This window comes from Mustelus asterias, chromosome 6 (assembly GCF_964213995.1).
Source record: "Mustelus asterias chromosome 6, sMusAst1.hap1.1, whole genome shotgun sequence".
NCBI lineage: Eukaryota > Metazoa > Chordata > Chondrichthyes > Carcharhiniformes > Triakidae > Mustelus > Mustelus asterias.
The window spans coordinates 5,629,629-5,651,895 of NC_135806.1; the positions used below are offsets into that span (position 1 = coordinate 5,629,629).

The 22,267-nt window shown below is 46.2% G+C and overlaps 1 protein-coding gene across 1 annotated transcript in view; it reads right to left on the reverse strand.

Moving 5' to 3' along the window:
• Positions 1–685: 685 nt before the first annotated feature.
• Positions 686–22,267, reverse strand: part of trpm3 (transient receptor potential cation channel, subfamily M, member 3) — a 116,567-nt gene continuing 94,985 nt past the window's right edge. Inside the window, exons 17-24 of the mRNA XM_078213951.1 lie at positions 21,926–22,066; positions 20,106–20,234; positions 16,963–17,214; positions 14,138–14,312; positions 12,798–12,939; positions 11,562–11,761; positions 5,264–5,396; positions 686–3,935 (exon numbers count right to left, since the gene is read on the reverse strand). Of these exons, the coding sequence (XP_078070077.1) occupies positions 2,483–3,935; positions 5,264–5,396; positions 11,562–11,761; positions 12,798–12,939; positions 14,138–14,312; positions 16,963–17,214; positions 20,106–20,234; positions 21,926–22,066 (2,625 nt within the window). The 3' untranslated portion in view covers positions 686–2,482. The remainder of the gene's footprint in view (positions 3,936–5,263; positions 5,397–11,561; positions 11,762–12,797; positions 12,940–14,137; positions 14,313–16,962; positions 17,215–20,105; positions 20,235–21,925; positions 22,067–22,267) is intronic.

Genomic DNA, 22,267 nt, shown 5'->3' on the forward strand with positions numbered 1-22,267 from the left:
GACACAAATGTCCAAAAGAACCAAGACCGGTTGCTATGGCTACCACCCATTTTGCATTTAATACTTGTCCAAGGCGACCACTGACTTTCAGCTAATTTGCCCGGTACATTTTGGTGAAACCCAGCCTCTTTTTAAACACATGCGATGCTAGAGTGTTTAACCTAAGTCTGGACCAAGGGATTGACATCATTATTTACATCCTTATTGCGATAGCACACATGCTTTAGAAATAAGAGCTAGCAAATAGATCTTCAGCAACAATATAAACATTACTCACTTGATGAAGAATTGGACTCGGAATCACAAAACTACAGATACTTGCAAATTATTTTTTAAAAAATACTGTACAATCCTTCCTTAAAAGGCTATCAAATATTAACAAACAGCAGTTAAGACAAAATTCACCAGTGCTTGGTATCAAAATTATTTCTCCCTTTGTGCTGTTAATCTTACTGCATTGTGATCATGTTTGCTGACTATTCTTTCATTCAATTCTTGAAAATATGAATTAAGGGGGCCACGTCATCTGGAGTTCAGGCTTGGAGTATCTCCCTTTCTAGTGTCTGCTTGCGGTGAACCCTTAAGAAGGACCGGCCAGCGCAGTGTCAAAGGTTATTGTGCAGCGTGCAAGTTTGTCGCAATGTTTACCCTGGTTTTCTCAATACCTGTTTCAGAAGTGGGATCTCTCAGCAGGTCTGGCAGCATCTGGAAGGAGAGAAAAGAGTTGACGTTTTGAGTCCAGACGACCCTTTGTCATCTGGACTCACAATGTCACCTCTTCTCTCGCCTTTCAGATGCTGCCGGACCTGCTGAGATCTTCCAGCATTTTCTCTTTTGGTTTCAGATTCCATCATCCACAATAATTTGCTTTGATTCAGAAGTGAGATCGCAGGATCGTATGTGCATGAGGAGGCCATTCAGCCCCTCGGACATGTTCTGACATTCCATTTGACTTGACTTTGGCAGATCTGCATCTCAATACCACCCACACGCCTTGCCTCCATAGCCCTTTACCCAACAAAATTCTGACGATGGGTCATCCAGATTCGAAACGTTGGCTCTATTCTCCCTCCAGGATGCTGTCAGACCTGCTGGGATTTTCCAGCATTGTCTGTTTTTGTTTCAGATTCCAGCGTCCACTTTTATCTTAAAAAATCTACCTGCCTCAGCTTTGACAATTTCATTTGATCTTGCGGATCCCGTTTTTTTAAAGACTTGAGAAGCTAAGGTTGTCCTTCTGAGAGCGGAGATGGTTACGGAGAGGTTCATATTAATGGAGGATTTCAATGGAGTAAATAGGAAAATACTGTCCCAGTGACTGAAAGGTCAGCAAGTTTAAGGTCATCATAAAGAACCAGAGAAGCACATGGAGAATATTTCTTGTTGAGCTGTTGGAAGGCGCTGCCTGAAAAGGTGGAAGCAGAGTGCATAGTAACTCGAAAAGGGGAACTGGATAACCCTGGAAAAGAATTTAAAAATTGCAGGATGATAGGGAAACAAAAAGGAGAGTGGGAGTAGTTGGAGAGCTCTTTCAAAAAGCCAGCACAGACCCAATGGGCCGAATGGCCTACTCTTGTGCTTTATGATTCAATAATTCAATGATTCTCACACTATTTCTGAAACCCTTAAATGATCTATTTTTCTACTTATTGCCACTGTTGATGGCACAATCCCAGAGATCCTCAAGACGGAAGGGCTTCGGCGTGTTAGCTTGCCAACTTGCCCAGTGTCAAGGAGCTAATCGTTCAACAACAGCTGCATTGGGCAAGACATGGTGTTGTACGCCTGGCTCAAGACTCCCAAAGCAATTCCTCAATTCTGAACTCAATCACGGCAGGAGGCTCCCAGGAGGACTGCGAAAACGCTTCAGGGATGCCCCCAAAGCATCGCTGAAGGGGGTTAAACTGCCAACTCGTGGGTGTGTGACTTGAAATAGAGACAGTTCACTTGAGAAAATAAGGAACACGTCGAGAGACTTTGTCGGGAGAGGTGCAGAGGCACCGGAGGGAGGGCAGAAACCTCCCAAGAACCCACCTGGCCAACCCTTCCAGCACCATCTGCCCCCACATGTGGCAGAGTCTGCAGATGGTGCGGTGGACTCTCAAAACCCTCAAGCCATCCTCAACCCCGAGGGACTTCAGAGAAAGAGATGACCGTCTGGGCTTGCTAACTGGAAGCATTTTGACGGGACGGTAATGGACAGGGCATTCCTCAGGGACTGGCACCCTGCCATCAGCTGGGACTATTGAATGGATAAACATTATTGGACCGAGCTACTGCATCCAGGTGATGACGTGGACCCTTTAATATCTGAACAAGGAAGTAAACTGTGCCAAGGCATACAGACTCTTGGATAGTGTTTTAAAGACGGTGGCTAGACAAAGATTACAGCCATGACCAATTCGGTGCCAATAAATCACACACAAATAAAGAAACAAGCACAAGTTTTGTTCCACAGTGAGGGATGGAGGAGGCAGTGGTATTATGTGAAGCTGTGTTTGCTGCTGTCAAAGCTTTTAAAAGCCGTTGTTCTTGCCAGAGTTTTCAGGGAGATGCCCTCGGAGATGCCGTCTGGCTTGGATGGGCGACCCCGCTGGAAAGGAGATTGAAAGGCCGGAGAGTTCCGCTGCCGGTCCAGTCTGTCGCTGATGGAGCAGCTCTTCCTGGCGTGCGGGCTCAGGGCATTAGACTCCGAGGCCGTGTAGCTGTTGGCCCTCTCCAGTCGGGAGAGGGGGGATGTGTGGTTGGGGCCGCCCAGGAGGATACTGACCACCTCCGGCCCCTTGTCCGGCTGCCTCTCGCCCTCGTTCTCATCATTGTCCGAGCTGGGGTGGCTGAGTTCCGCCTCCCTCTCCGGGTGGGAGGCGGAGACCTCGTCCATGCCGCTGGAGTGCTCGCCGTGCGAGCCGCTGGACAAGGGCGAGTGCTCGATGTTGAGCGGGGGCGCGGAGACACAGCGGGTGTCGATGCAGTCAGTGATGCTGGTGTACTCGGCTGATTTGACAGGGACCCCCGGGCAGCCGTAATAACCCCGGGAGGGGAAGACAAAACTGTGCGATTTGACCATTGGACACTCGTCCGTGTAGAGGCTGGAGGTGGGCAGAAAGCGGCTGCTCTTGGAGCGCTCCAGGGTGTGGTACATTGGAGGGTCACTGTCCCATTGCTGAAGACACTCAGCTGTCTGCAAAGTCTCCGTGCCGGAGGTCCCCGGGGCAGCGGCTCTCAGCAGCCCGTCCGAGGTCAACATCTCCTCGTATGTCCCCTCTGGCCACTGGGCAGGAGCCAGGGGCGTCCCCTGGCTGCCCAGCATCACCACCATCAGCTCAGACGGGCCATCGCCGGCGGGGACCTTCAGGCTGCTCTCGGCTGTCCCCTCCTTCTCCATCGCCGAGACGTAAATATCAACACAAGACGACGGTCTCTTGTCATCAGGCGGGGCTGGGGAAGGGGCAGGCGGTGGCCCGGGCTTTAGTTCCTTTGCCACAGCCATCATCTGCGAGCTGCTTGTCCTCTGCAGGCTCAGCGACCTCTCCTTGAAGGTGAACTCAGTCCGCTCTGTCCCTACCCGCTGCTTGGGGCTCACCGCGTAGAAGGAATGGCTCCTCATCCTTGGTGTGATGGTGGGCGACGTGGGAGAGATGGATTCCTCCCCCGCCTGCTCCCCGCACTCTGGGAGTTTGTAGCTGTTCCCCTCCTGGCTGTTGAAGCTGCTCTGTCTCAGAATGTAAGCTGTGTCCGTGCAGTCCGAGGAGGTTCTGGACCTGGCCTTGCCCGCCTCTCCCTTGTCCATGCCCGCCAGCTTTTCCAAGGCAGATGCCATGCGTCCCGTCACCTCCTCCAGCTGCGCCAACCTCACGTCCATGGTCTGAAGGGAAGCCTTCATGAAATGTTCCCTCTCGTTCACTTCCTCAAGCCTCATTGACATGTTATCAACTCTATTCAAAAAGAAAAGGGAGCAGAAACTGAACGTCTTTCCATATTACTGAAAAAAGAGACGTTGCTGAAACTTTTCATCTTGCACTCATCAGGACAAATGCAAGAATGCAAATTTTCAAGTGATCACAACAATTTATATTGTAAGAACCAGTTTCCTGCAAACAAAAAGAATATGTTAGGGGCAGCACAGTGGCACAGTGGCTGGCTCACAGCGCCAGGGACCTGGGTTCAATTCTGGCCTCGGGTCACTGTCTGTGTGGAATTTGCACATTCTCCCCGTGTCTGCATGGGTTTCCTCCGGGTGCTCTGGTTTCCTCGCACAGTCCAAAGATGTGCGGGTTAGGTTGATTGGCCATGATAAATTGACCCTTTATATCAGGGGGATTAGCAGGGTAAATGCATGGGGTTACAGGGATAGGGCCTGGATGGGACTGCTGTCGGTGCAGGTTCGATGGGCTGAATGGCCCCCTACTGTACTATAGGGATTCTATTCTATGCCCAAGCCTTGAGCCTTTTTGAATTACCCAGGAGCTTGAGGTAAAGTAGTCCCCTACTTCTTTCTCCACGGTAATGCCACGGCCAATCAGAGTTGACTCTTCAACCAATCAGCAGCCTTTTTTCTTGTGATGTAAAGTGCTGTGATTGTTTGAAATTTGGTATTCTTGTGTTTGTTCCGATGAGCAGCAGACAACAAGCTTCAGCAACATGTCTCACTGCCCAGGAACGTATTTCTGTCGATAAATCCTTTACCCAATCCTTGTTGGAAACATTTCAAATCAGCAGCATTTCTGCAAAGAAAATACACATGACTCTGAATTGAAGGGTTGGCAATTGGCAAAAGAACCAGTGAGTTGTTGTGATCTGAAACACACTGCCAGAAAGGGCAGTGGAACCAGATTCAGGTGTAGCTTTCAAGGAGGAATTAGATAAATACTTGAAGGGGGAAAAAAGTTGTAGGGCTGCGGGAAAGGGCAGTGGGGGGGATGGGGGAGTGGGACTACTGGAGTAACAGGAACAAGATCAGGAATAGAAGCAAGGACAGGAACAGGAAATACATCAGGATCGGGAGCTGGTTCAGATTGAAGAGTTCGGGTTGACCCCTCCCCAGCTTGGACTCCAAGCACAGCCTTAGCTATGGGCCAAGTGCTGGCAAGTGGGATTAGGTGAACATGTCAGGGAACTTTCATGCATCGGTGCAGACTCGATGGGCTGAAGGGCCTCTTCTGCACTGTAGTATTCTGTGTGATTCTGTGATTCTTGAAACATCACCAAGTCTGAACAGAAAATTATCTTTTAAAAAAACAAGGTAAAAATGGTGATAACTCACCGTTCCGCAGTGACTCGGATTCTTTCATCATTTGAAGAGTTGAACATATCGTCCTTCTCTCGAAAATACTCCTCAATGCACTGCTCCTCAAAGTCATGCAGCTTCTTCAGTTCATCTTCAGTAATGAAGAGCTCTAATCAAAAATGATAGGGAAAGAGGGGAACAATTAATCGGTTTCATTGCAAAAATATATGCACTCATTGAGGGATTCCGTGTATGCTTAGCCCTGTTTGCCTATGCAATTACATTGAAATGCCAGACTGTTGCTAGGGGTTAACTAACACTGCTAACTTGACTACATTTTAAAACTCAGAAGGCATGCTGGGTTAGCTAGAAATTGACTGCATTCCGAAAGGGTACACAATGGAGGCGAAATAAGTTGTTGATAACAGCAGCTGCAAGACTTGTTTTCCTAAACAGAAGCAGCATGTGAAGGACTCTTCCGATAACGAGATGAGGATTGAAATATATTTTCATTTTGTACAGGGTCTGACTATGAAACCAATCTCCAAGTCTGCTCACTTCTCGCTTCTGTCATGTTAATTGTTATTTTAAGTTCTGTTCAATCAAAGAAAACCATTTTTAAAACCCATATCAGTGCTGTCCCCTCGTCTATTCAAAGGAATGAATGGACCCTACACTCATCAAAAGTAACACAGTCTAATACAAGTTTAAGTTAAACCAAATGCCTAGTAAGACCATAGCATCACACAATGAACTGGCAGCTGTTCAGTACTAAGGACAGAACTCATAACAAACAACGCATTTAACAGCAAAATCAGTCTATTTAAGCAGTGTGTTATCGGAAACAGTACCCACCTAGTCAACAACAGAGTCTATTTAAACAGAGTCATTACAAACTACAGTCATTACAGCAAAGTCTCCCAATAAAAGCAGGATTTTTTTTCCCAATGAAGTGCGTAAAAGGATTGTTACATAATTCAAACCATGGGGTATATTTTCCCGTCCCGCCCGCTACGGGAATCGTAGCAGGCGAGGGGCGGAACATGGAAAGGTCCGTTGACCTCGGGCGGGATTTTCCAGTTCTGGGATGAGCGTGGCTGGAAAATCCCGCCCCATATGTATAAAGTAAGTCACAGTCACTTATATCTTACATCAGTGATTGACGGGCTAATTTACACCATCATCTCCCTCCTGGGGTCAGGTCTTATGGATGTTACTACACGTAGCCTAATTTAAATATACTGGTTTGTTTGGCAACATTTTTCAACCAAGTCCAGGGCGGCATGGTGGCACAGCGGTTAGCTTTGCTGCCTCACAGCACCAGGGACCTGAGTTCGATTCTGGCCTCGGGTGACTGTCTGTGCGGAGTCTGCACATTCTCCCCGTGTCTGCGTGGGTTTCCTCCGGGTGCTCCGGTTTCCTCCCACAGTCCAAAGATATGCAGGTTAGGTAGATTGGCCATGGTAAATTGCCCCTTAGTGTTCCAAGATGTGTAGGTTAGGGGGATTTGCGGGGTAAATACTTGGGGTTACAGGGAACAGGCCTGGGTGGGATTGCCCCTTAGAGTCGGGGGATTACATAGGGTTACAAGGATAGGCGCTGGGTGGGATTGTTGTCGGTGTAGACTTGATGGGTCGAATGGCCTTCTTCTGCACTGTAGGGATTCTATGATATCCTGCTGGTAAATGTTCAAAATCCTTGTTTGTTCGAGGAGCATCCTGAAATATGCCACCGGACTAGGACTGAAGGTCCAAGCTCCAAAACTCCATTGCTACTCCTGGAATGTCACAGGATTTTACTGCACAGAAGCAGGTTTCACCCCTCTTCATCTCACCCTAGCAGCATTGCATTCCACTCTTCTCTGTTACATGTGTATTCTTGTTACATTCACCTCAACTCTTCCATCTGATACTGAGTTCCTGCTAAACAACTGTCCTGGTTTTCCAATCCCTGCGTAGCATCACACTTCCCTATCTCGGAAGTCCTCCAGCCTTCAAGGTCTCTCCATCCCTCCAATGCTGCCCTCATGTGCATCCCGATTTGATTCACCCCCACCACTGGGGGTTGTGCTTTCCATTACCCAGTTCCTAAACTCTTGGGAATTCTTTCCCAAATTGTCTCTGATCTCTCTCTCTCTCTCTCTCTCCCCCTTTAAGATGATCCTTAAACCCTACCTCTTTGTCCAAGTCTTTGGCTATGGGTCATTTACTTAGTGAATATGAATCCTCAAAGCCAAGTGATGGCCTCCGCATTTGCTGAGTTGAAGATGATTAGTCTGATCCTTAGTCTGCAGAGGGGACACTCCTCCGTAACAAGTATACAAGGGGTTATAGCTTTCCTTGTGTGGCTTTTAGTTTAAAACCCATTTTGAGAACATTCTTGTGAAATGCCTTGGGGCATTTTACTTTGTTAAAGGTGCTACATAAATGCAAGCTATTGATATAAAAACATGTTTCTTCTGTGGCTCAGATAGTAGCAATTTCACTTCAGAGTCAGAAGGTTACAAGTTCAAATCCCACTCCAGAGACTTAAGCACAAACTCTAGACTGATGCTGCCAGTGCAGTACTGAGGGAGTGCTGCACAGTCAGATATGCTGTCTTTGAGATGAGACATTCAACTGGGGCTCTGTCTCCTCTCTCAGGTCGATGTGAAAGATCCCATGACGCTCTTTCAAAATGAGCTGGGGAATGCTCCCCGGTGCCCCGACCAATATTTGTCCCTGAACAGCATCATAAAAACAGATCACCCAGTGATTACAACTTGTTGTTTGAGGGAGCTTACTGTGCACAAATTGGTTGCCATTGTTCCTACATTACAACAGTAACAGCATTTCAAAAACATTCCATTGGCTGTAAATCACAGAGATCAGGTGGTCACGAGATTGTTTTGGCAGATAAGGCAAAGGAGAATCCAAAGAGCTTTTACAAATACATAAAGGGCAAAAGAGTAACAAGGGAGAGAGTAGAGCCTCTTAAGGATCAACAAGGTCATCTATGTGCAGATCCACAAGAGATGGGTGAGATCCTAAATGAATATTTCTCATCAGTATTTACTGTTGAGAAAAGCATGGATGTTAGGGAACTTGGGGAAATAAATAATGATGTCGTGAGGAGTGTACACATTACAGAGAAAGAGGTGCTGGAAGTCTTAAAGCGCATCAAGGTAGATAAATCCCAGGGACCTGATGAAGTGTATCCCAGGACATTGTGGGAGGCTAGGGAGGAAATTATGGGTCCCCTAGCTGAGATATTTGAATCATCGATAGTCACGGGTGAGGTGCCTGAAGATTGGAGAGTGGCAAATGTTGTGCCTTTGTATAAAAAGGGCTGCAGGGAAAAGCCTGAGAACTACAGGCCAGTGAGCCTCACATCTGTGGTGGGTAAATTGTTGGAAGGTATTTTGAGAGGCAGGATGTACAGGCATTTAGAGACGCAAGGACTGATTAGGGACAGTCAGTATGGCTTTGTTGAGTGGAAAATCATGTCTCACAAATTTGATTGAGTTTTTTGAAGGGGTAACCAAGAAGGTAGATGAGGGCAGTGCAGTTGATGTTGTCTACATGGACTTTAGCAAGGTCTTTGACAAGGTACCGCATGGTAGGTTGTTGCATAAGGTTAAATCTCACGGGATCCAGGGTGAGGTATCTAAATGGATACAAAATTGGCTTCTTGACAGAATGTGGAGATGCCGGCGTTGGACTGGGGTAAACACAGTAAGAAGTTTAACAACACCAGGTTAAAGTCCAACAGGTTTATTTGGTAGCAAAAGCCACACAAGCTTTCGGAGCTCTTAGCCCCTTCTTCAGGTGAGTGGGAAGTTCTTGACAGAAGCCAGAGGGTGGTTGTAGAGGATTGTTTTTCAAACTGGAGGCCTGTGACCAACGGTGTGCCTCAGGGATCAGTGCTGGGTCCACTGTTATTTGTCATTTATACTAATGATTTGGATGAGAATATAGGAGGCATGGTTAGTAAAGTTTGCAGATGACACCAAGATTGGTGGCATAGTGGACAGTGAAGAAAATTATCTCCGATTGCAACAGAATCTTGATCAATTGGGCCAGTGGGCTGACAAATGGCAGATGGAGTTTAATTTAGACAAATGCGAGGTGATGCATTTTGGTAGATTGAACCAGGGCAGGGCTTACTCAGTTAATGGTAGGGCGTTGGGGAGAGTTACAGAATAAAGAGATCTAGGAGTACATGTTCATAGCTCCTTGAAAGTGGAGTCACAGGTGGACAGAGTGGCGAAGAAGGCATTCAGCATGCTTGGTTTTGTAAGGGGAAAAATGTAAGGAAAGCACACTTTAAAATGGCTGCCTGGCACATAAAGAGTTAACTGGGAAAGGAACCATAAAACAGGCACCGGCTTCCACTTATACAAAGATCACTTCAAATCAAACCCAACAGACAAGCCATTTAAAAATCACAGACAGTGATTTAAAGTAAACAAACACCTCAGGAAGCCAAGCCAAGGATCGAGACATCTTTTAGATAAGGAAAAAACCCGAGACAAAGGGAATAGATTAGTCATAGGAAGAGCGGGAAAATATGAATGCAGGGAAACTGATTAGCACCTGAATGAGCCGAAACCAACCATTGATAGCCACAGACATAGGAAATGTACCCATTCATAAGAACAATACTATGTTAAGTGTCTGTATCTGTTTGTATCTGCCTATAACGATGTGATAATGTTCAAATCACCGATCCATCTATTGTGTAAAAAGTATAAAATGGACCGTTCCCAACATTTTACTGAGAGAAGGTTTGCTACAGACTTGTGCCTTGTCTCCACGGAGTTCCGTTGAATAAACTGTGTTTTGGAATCTCAAGATCTGACTACTAGTGGATTTTTCCCACAACAGTTTCATCGGTCAGAACGTTGAATACAGGAGTTGGGACGTCTTTTGAAGTTGTACAAGACATTGGTATGGCCACACTTGGAATACTGTGTACAGTTCTGGTCATCCTATTATAGAAAGGATATGATTAAACTAGAAAGAGCGCAGAAAAGATTTACTAGGATGCTACCGGGACTTGATGGTTTGAGTTATTAGGAGAGGTTGGATAGACTGGGACTTTTTTTTCTGGAGCGTAGAAGGCTGAGGGGTGATCTTATAGAGGTCTATAAAATAATGAGGGGCACAGATCAGCTAGATAGTCAATATCTTTTCCCAAAGGTAGGGGAGTCTAAAACTAGAGGTTTAAGGTGAGAGGGGAGAAATACAAAAGTGTCCAGAGGAGCAATTTTTTCACTCAGAGGGTGGTGAGTGTCTGGAACGAGCTGCCAGAGGTAGTAGTAGAGGCGGGTACAATTTTGTCTTTTAAACATTTAGACAGTTACATGGGTAAGATGGGCATAGAGGGATATGGGCCAAATGCGGGCAATTGGGATTAGCTTAGGGGTCTAAAAAAAAAGGGCGGCATGGACAAGTTGGGCCGAAGGGCCTGTTTCCATGCTGTAAACCTCTATGACTCTATGACTGGTCATGACAAGTCGCTCTCTCTGATTTAGCTGCTGGATTTATTCCCTAGTTTTGTTCTCATCTTTTTAGAAGAATGAGGGGAGATCTTATAGAAATGTACAAAATGATGAAGGGAATGGATAAGATAGAAGGAGGGAGGTTGTTTCCACTGCCGGGTGAAACTAGAACTGGGGGACATGGCCTCAAAATAAGGGGCAGCAGATTTAGGACTGAGTTGAGGAAGAACTTCTTCACACAAAGGGTTGTGAATCTATGGAATTCCCTGCCCAGTGAAGCAGTTGAGGCTACCTCATTGAATGTTTTTAAGGCAAGGATAGATCAATTTTTGAACAGTAAAGGAATTAAGGGTTATGGTGAGCGGGCGGGTAAGTGGAGCTGAGTCCACGAAAAGATCAGCCATGATCTTATTGAATGGCGGAGCAGGCTCGAGGGGCAGATGGCCTACTCCTGCTCCTAGTTCTTATGTTCTTCAAGTGGAAACATCTTCTCAATGTTTACCTTATCAAGCCCCTTTGTAATTTTAAAAGACCTATATCCATCAGGTCACGCCACAGCCTCCTCTCTCCTATGCACACGCCTAGCTGTAACTGCAGTGAGAGTCCACCAGAATGGCTGGAAACCAGACTGGAGCCTTTTCACTCAAAGATATGACCTTACGTTGAAGTGTCCAAGTTGCTTTATATGAGGGGTGGAGACTTGTCCAGCCCGAGGCATGCTCTAAAGCCACCTTGAAGTACATCTGAGTTACCGTCTTTGTAAATGGTCACTTATTGCCGAGATGGATTGGTTAAAGAAGCAAACAGCAGCCTTGCGAGGAAGAGCCACTCCCGGGGACAAAAGCAACTTACTGAGTCCATAATCCTTGTCTTCCTGGTCGGTCTCCTGCTTCCGCCAGCGGCAACAAATGAGTTGGCAGACCATGGTCATGTGGCTGAAGGTGATCAGCGGAGGGGGCAGGACAGGCCTTTCGTGGAAGGCCATAATCAGCTGGTACCTTTGAAACTTCCACACCTGGTTCGATATCGATTTGACTTCAAAGAATGTGTTGCTGCAAAGGAGAGGAAGAGACGGGAGCAGAAATGAGCTACGACGTAATACAAAAAAACAGGACTCCTTCGTTCAACATGCCCAGGAAAGCGGTTTTAATTCAATGAGCTCTGCTCGAAGGGACCAGGGTTTTAATAAAGAAAACCGTAAATAAAGGACAAGAGAAATGGGATTGTGATTGGCTGGAATTGCATTGATAGTCAATCAACCACCCCCCATGTTGCAAATAAAAATGTGTGAAAGGGCAGAGAAAAAATAAGATTAAATAAAAATAGTAGGGAAGAAAGAATCAGAATATGGGAACAGGAGAATCGAGCTTGTTCCACCACTGAATCAAACCATGGCTGATTTGAATCTTTGGAAGTCTTGTTTTAAAGTTTATTTATTAGTGTCACAAGTAGGCTTACACTGCAATGAAGTTACCGTGAAAATCCCCTAGTTGCCACACTCCGGCGCCTGTTTGGGTACACTGAGGGAAAATTTAGCACAGGCAATGCACCTAACCAGCAAGTCTTTCGGACTGTGGGAGGAAACTGGAGCACCTGGAGGAAACCCACCTAGACACGGGGGGGAACATGCCAACTCCGCACGCACAGAGACCCAAGCCGGGAATCGAACACAGATCCCTGGCGCTGTGAGGCAGCAATGCTAACCATGGTTTTGCCCTGGCGCAGTGGATAGCAACCCTGTCTCTGGGCCAAAAGTTGCGGGTTCGGGTCCCACCCCAGGACTTGATGGCCAAGGAAGGTGCGCTCATAACGCGGTCAAACAGCTTGAGTGTCCCTACTTCACCGAGGTCCCTCTGTCAGTCACTCCCAGATTCTTCTCATGCACCTGAAATCTGATCTCGGAAAAATTAGGAGATTTTCCACAAATGCATGATGAAAAGAAACTGCATAATTATTGCTAAAGGATTGTTGAGGCTCTAAATGCAAGCATCCCTTTGTATTAGTCGTGGTATAATCTTATTCCTTGCATCTGAATGTTAGTCTTTTCGGTTTGCATACCTCATCCATGCATGGTGGCCGAATACTCACTTGAACACTGCTATTAGGAGATTCACCAGCAGAATATTTGCAACTAAGAGATAACAGGCCATAATCGCTGGAATGATCCATGCTCCAGTTATGCAGCGGGGCAAGGGTCTACCATCTTCCGTCAAACCTTCCCCACAGGGAGCTAAAAGAAATGAAAAAAGCATAAGAAAACAAAGTGATGATCATCACCAGGGCTTCATGTATTGGATACAGCATGTGACCAAAATTGCCACTGAGAGGTTAACCTGGTATGAGGAAGCCTTAAATAGAAATAATTACAACTGAGTTTGGCCTACATGTGATTCCAGACCCATAGCAATGCGGTTGACTCTTAACTGCCCTCTTAACGGCCGAACAAGTCACTCAGTTCAAGGGCAATTAGGGATGGGCAATAAATGCTGACAAGTCAGCGACACCCTCATCCCATGAAAGAATAAAGAATTCAAAATAAATCACTGAAAAGGCAAGAGATTATTCAGTCATCGCTATGCACAAACTAGCTGTCCCGTTTCCTGTATTAAAACAATAACTTCACTTCAAAAGTTCTCCATTGGTAGTGAAGTGCTTTGGGACGTCCCACTGTTGTGAAAGGCGCTAGGGAAATGCAAGAATGCCACCACTGCGCTGGACTGCCACGTTAAAGTGTTAAATGTGTCAATAATTGTATTGAGTCATTCAGGACTCTCTGATAGTCCACAATCAATTCAGTACGTTTCCTAGTCTTGTAACTCAGCACGGAGTCAAATCCAGAATCATATTCCGCGATCACGACGTGGGATACTCAAGAAACACAAGAGTGAATCTCCCAACCTTAATGATGGCGAACTTTTCATTGGGTGAATATGGAGTAAAACATGCTGACAGCCCTCCGTGCAAGGAGGGTGCAAAATTATAGAAGGCGGGGAGGGCAGGAAAATATCAAAAATTAAATTGGGATTAGGTAACTTCAAACTATACGAGAAAGTGAAAATGAAAAGATAAGGCTCAATGTAAATAAATGTCAATTCCAACAAGTAATGAGCAATTTGGATTTCATCTCCCGCTAACCAAGCAGTAAATTTGATCTTGCCCCATCCATAGGCCATTGAACACCTCGAGACTATCCAAAGAATGATTACAGCACATCATGTCCATGCTAAGCTATTCAACTAGATCATGGCTGATTTGTATCTTAACTCCATTTTACACACCTTTATTCTTCATATCCTTGTCCAACTAGAGTCTATCAATCTCCATGATTAGCCCATCCACTGGCCCCAGTCTCCACAATGTTCCCCCACCCTCCCCTGCCCTCCCTCCCTCTCCCACACCCTCCCCCACCCTCCCCCACGCGCACTCACGATCAATCTGGTCGGCAAACACCTCTCCATAGATCATCCAGTAAGGCATGTAGAAAATGTTTCGGGCCAGGCGCCAGGATGGGTCTTCGTTGGGGTGAAGGATCGCCTGTCGCGCCACTCCAAAGCTCATTAAAATCACCAGCATGATGATCACAAAGTACATCATGTCGATCATCTGTAAATGAAAAGGGAAGGTAACAGGAACAACTGCAGGCCATTCAGCCCCTCACGCCCACACCAGCATTCAGTAAAATCATGGCCGATTTGTACCTGAGCTTTATCGCCTTGGTTTCCACAACTCTTCACATTCTTGTGTTAACGCAAACCTTTCAGTTTCTGAAATTTTCAATGGCCTCTCAGCCTCAGCAGTGTTTGATGGGAGAGTTCCTGATTTCCATTTCCCTCTGAGTAAAGAACCCGACATCACCCTGAACACCCAAGCTCTATTTTTATGGTTAATCCCCCTCTGTCAGGCCTCCTCTCCACACCTACCTGAGGAATTAGTTTCTATCTACTCGAGCCAATTGTTTAATCATCCCAAACACCTCAATTAAAATCACCTCTTAATCTTCTATAGAAAGAAAACATTACTGACAAAGCGTTCCTCTTTTACAATACTACCATATTTGCAAGATAAGCCATTTAATTGAATGACTGGGTGGCACAGTGGTTAGCCGGTTTGATTCCTGGCTCGGGTTACTGCCTGTGCAGAGTCTGCACAGTCTCCCCGTGTCTGCGTGGGTTTCCTCCGGGTGCTCCGGTTTCCTCCCACAGTCCAAAAAACGTGTTAGTTAGGTGCACTGGCCATGCTAAATTCTCCCTCAGTGTACCTGAACAGGCGCCGGAGTGTGGCGACTCGGGGATTTTCACAGGAACTTCATTGCAGTGTTAATGTAAGCCTACTTGTGACACTAATAAATAAATACTGAGCTCCAATTGGGAAACTAGATTGCCATTTACAAAAGTTAAATTCACGGAGAGATAAAGCAATCATAGAATCCCTACAGTGCAGAAGGAGGCCATTTGGCCCATTGAGTCTGCACCGACCACAATCCCCATAACCCTACTTATTTACCCTACTAACCACCTAAGAGGGTCAATTGAGCACAGCCAATCCACCTAGCCCGCACATCTTTGCAGTGTGGGAGGAAACTGGAGCATCCGGAGGAAACCCACGCAGACACGGGGAGAATGTGCAGACTCCGCACAGTCAGTGACCCAAGCTGGGAATCGGGTCCTTGGCACTGTAAAGCAGCAGTGCTAACCACTGTGCCACCGTGCTGCCCCTCTCTAAAATTATTTCTCCACAATAGATCTGTCCCATTGAAATTACTTCCAAAGCCAGATAGGAATATGGGAAGAAGAGGAAGCTATTCAGGCCCTTGAACCTGTTCGACAAGTTCAATTAGATCATGGTTAATCTGTGTCTTAACTCCATTTGCCAACCTTTTTCCCCAGCCCTTAATACCCCGACATAGCAAAAGTCTGTCAATTGGACTATTTTGAAACTTCCAGCATCCGCAGATTTTTGGGGAGCAAGTTCCGGAGTTCCAGAATTCCACTCCCCTTTGTGTGAAGACATCACCCTGGAAGGATGAGCTCAAATTTGTATTTCGTTGTCATGGACTCCCCAATCACAGGAAATAATTTCTCTCTTGCTCTCCTATTAACTCTTTTAATTATCTCAAAAACCTTAATTAGATTACCCCTTGATTTTCTAAAAGTTGTCACTGCAATTTAACCCTTTCAGCCCTGGTATCCGTCGAATCCCTACAATACAGAAGAACGACTTTTGGCCTATCAAGTCTGTACCGACCACAATCCCATCCAGGCCCTATTCCTGTAACCCCACTCATTTACCCCGCTAATCCCTCTGACACGAGGGTCAATTTATCATGGCCAATCAACCTAACCCGCACATCTTTGGAGTGTGGGAGGAAACCGGGGCACCCAGAGGAAACCCACACAGACACGGGGAGAATGTGCAGACTCCACACAGACAGGGATTCGAGTCCGGAAATGAACCCAGGCCCCGGCGCAGTGAGGCAGCAGTACTAACCACCCCTTCATATTGGGAATCCAGATTTGGGTATCATTCTGGTGAATGTGCAGTGCACCCACTGCAATGGCAATGCACCCTTCCTGAGATGCATAAGATGGGGGTTAAAGCAGTCAAAAAAATCTTATCACCATGTCTTTATTTTATATTGTGGTTCCTTGAGAGAAAGACACAATATTTGTAAGAAACTTTAAATTTTTCAAGTCTCATGTATTTACACAGGGTGGGATTTTACGGGGGAATAAGGCAGGGGAGTGGGACTGGGTAGAGTGCTCTTTCAGAGAGCCAGTGCAGAGTCAATTGGCTGAATGGCCTCCTTCTGCACTGTAGAGATTCTGTGACCTTTTATTTCTTTACTTGTCCCAATATTGGCTGGGATTCTCTGACATTGCTCGCGACTGGGATTCTCCGGTCCCGCTGCAGTGAATGAAAATTTGGCTGAGTGCCAAATTCCCTGTTCTTGTTGGCAGCGGTGGCAGGACGTGCGAGATCGGAGAATCCCGGCCACCATCTCCCTTGGCCTGGCACCATCATCCCTTTTCTTTTATTGTATTTCTCTGGCCTTCCCTTTTGCCCTTTGACTCTGGCCCTGATTCCTTGCCTCTGTCCTCCCTTAAAACCTGTCACATCTCAGGTTGTTGTCAGCTGAGATTGTTAACTTCTGTTTCTCCCTCCACAGGTGCTGCCTAACTTGCTGAGTATTTCCAGCATTCTCTTTTTGCCTCTGCCATATTTCACTTTTGATTGAGTAGGTTATTCATCTTACCATTTTTCCAATCATCATGACATAAGGCCCCAGATACTTGTTGACTCCGAAGATGTCTAATAGGCGAATGTACCAGTAAATGATGTCGACGCAGTAGATAACTCGGCCATAGCTCATGTACGGCTGATCCTGGAGGCGCAGCACCATCCCAACAGAAAAAAGCAGGATAGCCATGAGATCCGTGATATTCCAGTATTCCTGCAGCCAGACCTTGACCTTCTGCAATAACTTCCCAGGCTCAGACATCAGGATCTGATCAAGTCAAATCATTGAATCAACTCAGTGGAAAAGACCATAAGGAGTAAATAATAAGGACAAATGTCCGTCAGGGAACATTTAGAACCAGAGTGGCACAGTGGTTAGCATCGCTGCCTCACAGCACCAGGGACCTGGGTTCGATTCCTGCCTTGAGTCACTGTCTGCGCAGAGTCTGCACCTTCTCGTTGTGTCTGCATGGCTGGCACAGTGGTTAGCACTGCTGCCTCTCAGTGGCAGGGACCCAGGTTCGATTCCCGGCCTTGGGTCACTGTCTGTGTGGAGTTTGCACGTTCTCCCCGTGTCTGCGTGGGTTTCCTCCGGGTGCTCCAGTTTCCTCCCACAGACCGAAAGACGTGCTGGTTAGGTGCATTGGCCGTGGTAAATTCTCCCTCGGTGTACCCAAACAGACACCGGAGTGTGGCGACTTGGGGATTTTCACAGTAACTCCATTGCAGTGTTAAGGTAGGCCTACTTGTGACACTGATAAATAAAAATAAATGAATTCTGCTTGGGAGTCATTGAGCTGCATCAGTGTGTGGCCCTACAGAGTAAGAGGAAGCAAGTCAGGAGAGATGGTGGCATAGTGGTTATGTCACTGGACTAATAATCCAGAGGCCCAGGCTAATGCTCGGAGGTCGTGGGTTCATAAATTCATAGTTTATGTCCATTACTGCACTCGGGGGAGTTGGCCTTGCCTGCTGGGCCACGCTTACCTTGTTCACACGTTTCACCTCCTACGCTGCGTGAAGCTCTTAAACTTCCGCTGCCCCTTCCCCTGTCGTTGAAAGGAGCTTGAATCTAAACCTGACAAATTTTTACTAAAAGCCTCAATCAGTGTTACTGTGAATTAACAGAATGTGGTAAATAAAGTTGGTGAGTTATTGGCACAGATTGCCAGGTGGAAATATTGGGCATGATCTTACCAGCCAGGCTCCCGCTCAGCAAAGCCGGAGAATTTGGCGCCCAGTCAAATCTCCGTGCTCTGCAGTGGGTTAGGAAAAGCAGGGTGAAAAATTCCTGCCATGATATTGTGGCTATAACAGTGACCTGGCTCAAGGTAGGGGAGGACTGGGTGTTAAATACTCCTGAATACAGGGTAAATGCAGGAAATGTAAAGTTTTTACAAAGATGGTTTCATTAAATTGCAGATTTTTATTGAACTCAAATTCCACCATCTGCTGTGGTGGGATGTGAACCCAGATTCCCAAATCATCGTTCTGGGTCTCTGGCTTACTCATCTGCTGACATACCACTACACCACCACTGAGGAAAGGAAGGGGAAGAAGTGGCAGTCTTAATTAAGGAGAGCATTGCAGTCCTGAAGATAGAGGATGTCCCAGAGGGTTCAAGGACAGAATCGATTGGGTCAGAGCTCAGGAACATAAAAAGTGCAATTACATTGCTTGGGGTGGTCTACAGACCGCCAACTAAATTGAAGGATGGAGAGGAACAAATGTGCAAAGAAGTTACAGAGAGACGCAAGAATTTCATAGTTATAATGTGGGGCTTTAATTATCTGAATGTGGACTGGAGTAATAGGGCAGAGAGGAGAAAGCGTTTCTAGAGTGTGTTCAGGAAAATGTTCTGCGGTAGTAAGTCTCTTGCCCAATGAGAAAGGAGGTATTACGCGACCTGGTTCTTGAGAACAAGGTGGGCCAGTTGGATCAAATGTCCGTCAGGCAACATTTAGCGATCACTGTACCATAATGTTTAGGCTGGCAGTGGAAAAGGACAAAGAACAATCTACAGTAAGAATGATTAACTGTGGAAAGTCAATTTACAGTGGGGTTAAGAATGGATCTGGGCCAAATATACTGGAGTCAAAGATTGGACACAGTAACGGAACAATGGGTTGCCTTCAAAGAGGAGACGGTTCAAGCTCAGTCAAGGTACATTCCCTCAAAAAGGAAAGGTAGAGCAAATAAATCCAGGTGACAAAAGAAATAGAAATAAAGTTAAAGCAAAAGGAAATTGCTTATGGCAGATGCCAGGTGGAATACAACTGAGAACCAGGCTGAGTATAGAGGGTTCAGACAGGAGGTGAAAAAGCAAATAGGAGAAACAAAGAGGGAGCATGAGAAGAGGCTGGCAGCTAACATGAAAGGGGAATCACAAAGACTTCCAGAGGCATATAAATAGTAAAAAGGTTGTATAAGAAGGAGTAGGACTGATTTGGGACCAAAATGTCACAGGGGTAGAGGGCATGGCTATTAAATGAATAGTTTTACATTTGTCTTTACCAAGGAAGAAGATACTACCCAGGCCATGGGTAGGTGAGAAGGAAATTCAGACACTAGGATTTAAACTTAATAAGGAAGAGGCCTTGGATAGGCTGGTATTTAAGGTTGATAAGGCACCAGAACCATGGTGGCACAACGGTTAGCATTGCTGCCTCACAGAGCCAGGGACCCAGGTTCAATTCCTGCCTTGAGTCACCGTCTGTGTGGAGTCTGGGCCTTCTACCCATGTTTGCGTGGGTTTCCTCCGGGTGCTCCGGTTTCCTCCCACAATCCAAAGATGTGCGGGTTAGGTGCATTGGCCATGCTAAATTGCCCCTTAGTATCAGGGGGGGTTAGCAGGGTAAATACATGGGGTTACGGGAGTGAGGCCTGGGTAGGATTGTGGTTGGTGCAGACTCGATGGGCTAAATGGCCTCCTTCTGCACTGTAGGGATTCTATGATTCTAACTGGGTGAGATGCATCTAAAGGAATTTGGAGGGAATATTACGGAGACACTGGCAATAAATCATTAGTCTTCCTTCAACTCAGGGTTGGTGTCATAGGATTGGAGATTTGCAGACATTGCACCCTTGTAACAGAAGGCTTAGGTGCATGAGAAACTCAATAATAACCAGAACAAACATTGCTTTCTGCTGTTAGCTTACCTCTCGCATCTTCTCTATACCGAGTGTGAAGATATAAGAGATCACAATCCACTCCTGCACCGACGGCCATCGTTCCATCTTCACCAAAACAATGTAGTTAAAAAGCATCAGATAGCCAAAATAGGCCAGCTGTTTGACAGAAAACACAGAGCAATATCAACGGCAAGAGCTTGGCTGGCATCTTGGACATTTAATTGGCATTCAGGTCTCAGTAATTTGGAAGAAAGGGAGAACGTCCCTATTTAGATCCAGAAAAGCTCTCGACTGCCATTGGCTGGAGATTGCAGGGTCAGCGGGGGACAGTCCCATGAGGAACATTCCTTTGACAGCCTGTGCTCACATTTACACCGTCCCTTCTCCCAAAGGTGCAAAACATAAAGAGAAATATAGAAGTTTGAGACCATTCATCCCCTCAGGCTGGTTCTGCCATTCAATTAGCTGATGGCTAATTCCAAGTGCAGGTCAGTGGGACTAGGCATAAAATGGTTCGGCACAGACAAGAAGGGCCAAAAGGCCTGTTTCTGAGCTGTAATTTTCTATGGTTCTATGGCTCTATCTCTCCAGCTTTCCTTTGGTGCATGTTGGAGCTCGTACTCTTTGATCTCATGTCTCTCACCCCCTAATTCCTTTATTTTTGTCCTCTGCCGTTAGCACAGAACCTCGTACTAGATTGGTTAACTCTACAGGACCCTCCACGGCTGATACCCATCTCCATGCTTATATAAAAGTTATCTTTTCAAACATGCTTTACTTTGCCCCTCCTAACTCTTCCCCTGCACCTGCTTCTCCTCTGCAATTTGCCTTGGCGTGTTTGGTCTGTTAAAGAGACTAATTAAATCTAGCTGAAAGGAGAGACATGTTGGCCAAGTTTCTCATCAGGACAAACACAAGAATACCAAATTTCAAACCATTTATACTACAAGATAACAAAGTGCTGATTGGTTGGCAAATTGACTCTGATTGGCTGTGGCATTGCCAGGGAGAAAGCAACAGGGAATAATAGATCCCCAAAGTTCCCTGAATTCAGAGAAGGCACAAGGCTTGAATATATTCATTGGGTGGGATCTTCCAGCTGCACTCATCCCAAAATTGGTAAATCCCACCCAAAGTCAACAGCCCTTTGCATGGTCCGTCCCCACCCATGACAATTCCCGTGGTGGGTGGTATAGGAAAACTTCCCCCCCAATTGTTGCTTTCATTACTGCTTCAATATTCATTATTGCTTCTGGAAAATCCTGGAGCTGCCTCCCTAACAGCTCTGTGGGTGTACCTACACCACACGACTGCAGCAGTTCAAGAAGGCAGCTCACTGCCAGCTTTGCAAGTGACAGCTAGGGTTGGGAATATGCGTTGGCCTTACCCAGTGATGTCCACATACTGATTTTCTCAAAAATAATCTGGTGACCCAAATAATAACTGACCAAAATACCCAGTCGAGGTCGTTGGATTTGATTATCGTACTTTAAAATAGAGGGCGCGATCTTGCCCGCTGTTCGCGTCACGCTCCCTCTGCAGCGAGGTCGGAGAATTTGGCAGCCAACCAAATCTCCATTCACGGCGGGATGGGAAAATCCCGCTGGTGTGAAGGGTGGTAAGATTCCGGCCATAGTCTGGCAGTTAACCATCAGTTACATCTTCTGCATAAACCGTCACCTATTGGGTTTGATAGTAGTTGGCCATCTTGTGTAATTTTGAATTATTAGTCCATTGAGAAATATCAATGTACCTCTTAGTACATTGAGACATGTCCTTCAGTCTAGACTAAAGAATTACCAATGTGAGAATCGCAGCATTATTATTCTGTCTGTTCAATTGCTTACCGTGTGAAACCAGAATTTAACAATCGGAGCATTGTAGAATTCATATATTTTTTGTCCAAAGGGAATCATTCTATGTACAGTCGGCACTTCCTCTTCGTTTTTCTTTCGCACGGATTCCCCGTTCACCCCATCCAGCATTGCCTGGGAGAAACAGAATGTCACAACTCTGAACCTTGTCCTTTGACAGCCCTGCATTGCAACCAATAGCAATCATTTGAATTTCCACAAGGGGCTTATCTCCACTCTATGTCTTACCAGGGCCAGGATTCACTGACCTTGCCCGCGGCTCGGATTCTCTGGTCCTGCTGCGGTGAACGGAGATTTGGCTGAGTGCCAAATTCT